Source organism: Nuphar pumila, chromosome 3, assembly GCF_984573655.1.
Source record: "Nuphar pumila chromosome 3, dmNupPumi1.hap1.1, whole genome shotgun sequence".
NCBI lineage: Eukaryota > Viridiplantae > Streptophyta > Magnoliopsida > Nymphaeales > Nymphaeaceae > Nuphar > Nuphar pumila.
Window position 1 is genome coordinate 24,857,857 of NC_143251.1, and position 3,575 is coordinate 24,861,431.

General features: G+C 51.0%; 1 protein-coding gene across 1 annotated transcript; it reads right to left on the bottom strand.

Moving 5' to 3' along the window:
* Window positions 1-691: 691 nt before the first annotated feature.
* Window positions 692-3,080, bottom strand: RKF3 (receptor-like kinase in in flowers 3). The gene has a single exon (XM_090001384.1). It carries the CDS (start codon window positions 2,927-2,929, stop codon window positions 1,025-1,027), a length of 1,905 nt encoding a protein of 634 aa, XP_089857510.1. The 5' UTR covers window positions 2,930-3,080; the 3' UTR covers window positions 692-1,024.
* Window positions 3,081-3,575: the final 495 nt, after the last annotated feature.

Sequence of the window (3,575 nt, forward strand, 5' to 3'; positions counted from 1 at the left end):
ATAATCTCCAAATTGGATAGAAAAATGACTTGATCTTCAGAGAAATTGTAGGATCAGTATCCAAGGAATGAATTTGGTTACTAATGCCAAAAGAAAAAGGTTAAAAAACATCAGCATCATTATGAAAAATCAATACTAGCATTAAGGATAAAAACTTTGCAGGGTTGAAAAGATGACTGGACTGGTTAAGAGCTGCACTATATTCTTAGCCAAGGTATCTCAGGTCCGAGCACCATTGGGGACACCCCCCAACATAACTGAAGAAAAAAGTTATAAAAAAGGGTCCTCTCTGAAATGAACATAACCAGAAACCAACAGAAACATTAAAACATTCAGATGTTGGACTATACATTTCATCCACAGCAAATGAACTCTATCCATATTCTACCAACTATTGGAGCACAATCTCTAAATATTTAGATATGAAAATTATTCAATCTTCCCAGACACTGTAGGACCAATATCTAAGGAAAGAATCCGGCAACTAAAACGAATAAGAGAAGCATAATTATGACAAGCTCAGCGTCATCAGTTACATATGAACTATTGCTGAGCTGGGCAATGTTGATAAACCAAAATCCTTACAAGTTTATGGAAGACTGTACAACAACCGATAACAACTAACACATTAGGAAACGGAATAAGCGAAACTCTCCCAAAGTAATACAAGTATGAAATCTAGAAATTACTAGAATAGTTCATTTATTCAAACGAAAAATCACATGTACAACAAAAGCATCAAGCTTATCGAACAATGGCTTCTAATGGAGAGGAAAATCTCAATGGGCTCCACATGGTTTCATCCCTCAAGCCAAAAAAGAATCGATCAACGAATTATTTATATAGGTGTTCCAACCAATGAAAATAATGCATTAAGTGATCTGAATATTCAAATGATGTAGAAATTGTTGTAAAAGCAAGCTAAATGAAGCAGACCTGGTTTAACCTTCCCAAGTTTTCGTTTCAGCCAGAGTTTCAAAAGCATTGAATCCACAAATTATTTTCCACTGAACGTATCAGCAGCTCAGGATTTCTCCTTGCCATCGGAGCTTGAAAAAGCGCTCTCGAAATGGAAGGACTGGTAACCAGCTGGAGTACACAGGCTACCAGACCCACTGCTACTTGTAGACATCTCAATTTCTTCTACCCCTGCTAGGATTGAAACCGGCCGGTCTGGAATGGCCGGAACAGGGATGTCATTCTCCAAGATCTTCAACAGTTGATGCATTGTCGGCCTAGCGTGCATCTGCGGGTGCGATGCCAGTACCCCGGCCAACACAAATCGTTCCAATACATCGTCAGGCCCTCTATCAGCCATCTCTTCGTCAACAACATCCAGTATCTTCCCTCTCCTCACAAGCGACCAAGCCCAATCCGTAACGAGCGTATTCTGGGATCCGCCGGTCGAGATCACAGCCTTCTTCCCGCTCAAGAGCTCAAGGAGCACGACCCCAAAACTGTATACATCAGATTTCTCCGTCACTTGCCCATACAGAGCATACTCCGGCGAAACATAGCCCAGAGTCCCGGCAACCCTGGTGCTCAGGTGGCTCGACCCCTCCGGCGTGAACTTCGCCAATCCGAAATCGGCCACTTTGGGCTCGAACTCCTCGTCGAGAAGGATGTTGCTGGTCTTGATGTCTCTGTGAATTATAGCAGGCTGGGCGCCGTAGTGGAGGTAAGCCAGTCCGTGGGCGGTCCCGACGGCGATCTTCCTCCGGAGGGGCCAACTCAATCTCCTCTCCGGCGGCCCGAAAAGGTGGTCGTAGAGGCTGCCGTTGCGCACCAGTTCGCAGACGAGGATCCGCTGGTGGCCCTCCAGCGGCGCAGCGGAGATGCAGAATCCCCTGAGGGCCACCAGGTTGCGGTGGCGGACGCTCGCGATGACCTCGACCTCGTGGGCGAATCCAGCGTCCCCGGCCGCGGAGCAGTTCTTGAACCGCTTCAGCGCAACCTCGGAGCCGTCGGCGAGGACGCCGCTGTAGACGTTGCCGTAGCTGCCCCGCCCGATTATGTTGAGCCTCGAGAAATTGGCGGTGGCGGACCTGATCTCCTCGATGGTGAACCTGGTGAGGTTGGTGCTGACGCTCATGCTGTCCAACCTCGCCCCGGGGGTGGACTCGATCAGGAGCGTCGACTCGAGGTCCTTCCTCCTCCTCCTCCTCCTCCTGATAAGGAGGGCGGAGCCGAGGAGCAGGAACAAGAAGAGGAAAACGAATGCGGAGGCGAGGCCGTAAACCCAGGCGGCCTTGCGCTTGGGAGACGGGAAGGAAGAGGCAGAAAAGTCGAGGAGGAAGAAGCAGACGGCTGCTCGGGGATCGGTGGGGGGCAGGGGGTTGACGACGGCGGCAGCGTAGATGAAGGGGTAGACGGAGCACTCGGTGACGTTTCCGATGGAGGGGCCGGGGAAGTAGGCGGAGTGGAAGGAGGCGAGGGCGGTGGTGCAGGAGGAGCAGGGGGCGTTGTTCACGAGCGACGACTGTCCGCAGGGACCGGCCAGCCCGCGCAGGGCGTCGGGGGGCACTCGGGATTCGAACTGCGCCCGGGTGGTGATGTTCATGCACCCCTCCGCGATCCAGCCCGTCCGGAAGCCGCAGCTCGAGCGGAGGTCGAACCCGGGGTACAGCCGGTTGATGAGGCCGCCGTACGAGTCCCAGCAGGACTCGGACGCGCTGGGCGCAGGGAGGAACAGACCATGGGTGCGGAGGTACTCGGACAGAACGAGGTGCAGGCCCTGCAGGGAGAACTGGCACCTGCCCCTCACGTCGGATACTGATCGATCGCCCGCGTCCACGAACGGCTCAAGCACGGAGAAGTTGAGCGGGCAGTTCTGGGCTTGCAGCACTCTGGCCGACTGCTCCGTGAGGAGGCCTCGAGAAGATGATAGGGAGAGGAACAACAGGAACATCAGGAGGAGGAGATTGGGCATGGTAGTGGGTGTTGTCGATCGGACCGAATCATGATCTCGGGGAGGTGTGAGGTTTTAAGGAGGGGGTGGGGTGGGGTGGGAGACTTGGAACGGGGGTTCCCTTAGCTTCGGAGAAAGTGCCGATTGGAGTAGCTGCGGCGCGAGTGTGGCAAAAGATGAGAGTTTGAGACGGACGTCGTTAGGTGAATCTGCTCTCCGTGGAATGGTCCCAGAGCCAATTTTTTTCCTGAAAGCCTGCAAATGAGGACCCCACCCCACAGTGGGATCAACTCAGTATATATATATATATATATATATATATGCTGGTCAGTGTCAGTCGTCACCCAAATCAAATGCCAATTTGGCCATGGAAGTTACTTTCAAGTTCTTAGCACTTCTCGCGATGACCATCGTCTTTTATCTTGCCCTTTTTCTCTAATTGGAAAGGACACGGTTGTCATCATGCGAGCAAACTTGCAGAAAAGGCCAAATAGTGCCGAGCCTACTGCAACCACGGTGACAACCGACAAAATCCAAGGAGCTCAGTTCCACTCAGCTCCTATCTTCATATTCCTCTTAAACCTATCGATGCAAATTGTTTTTGTTCAAACCTGACTTTATAGATGGATTCAATATGGTTAACAGGATTTGCATTTTTTTTATTAAA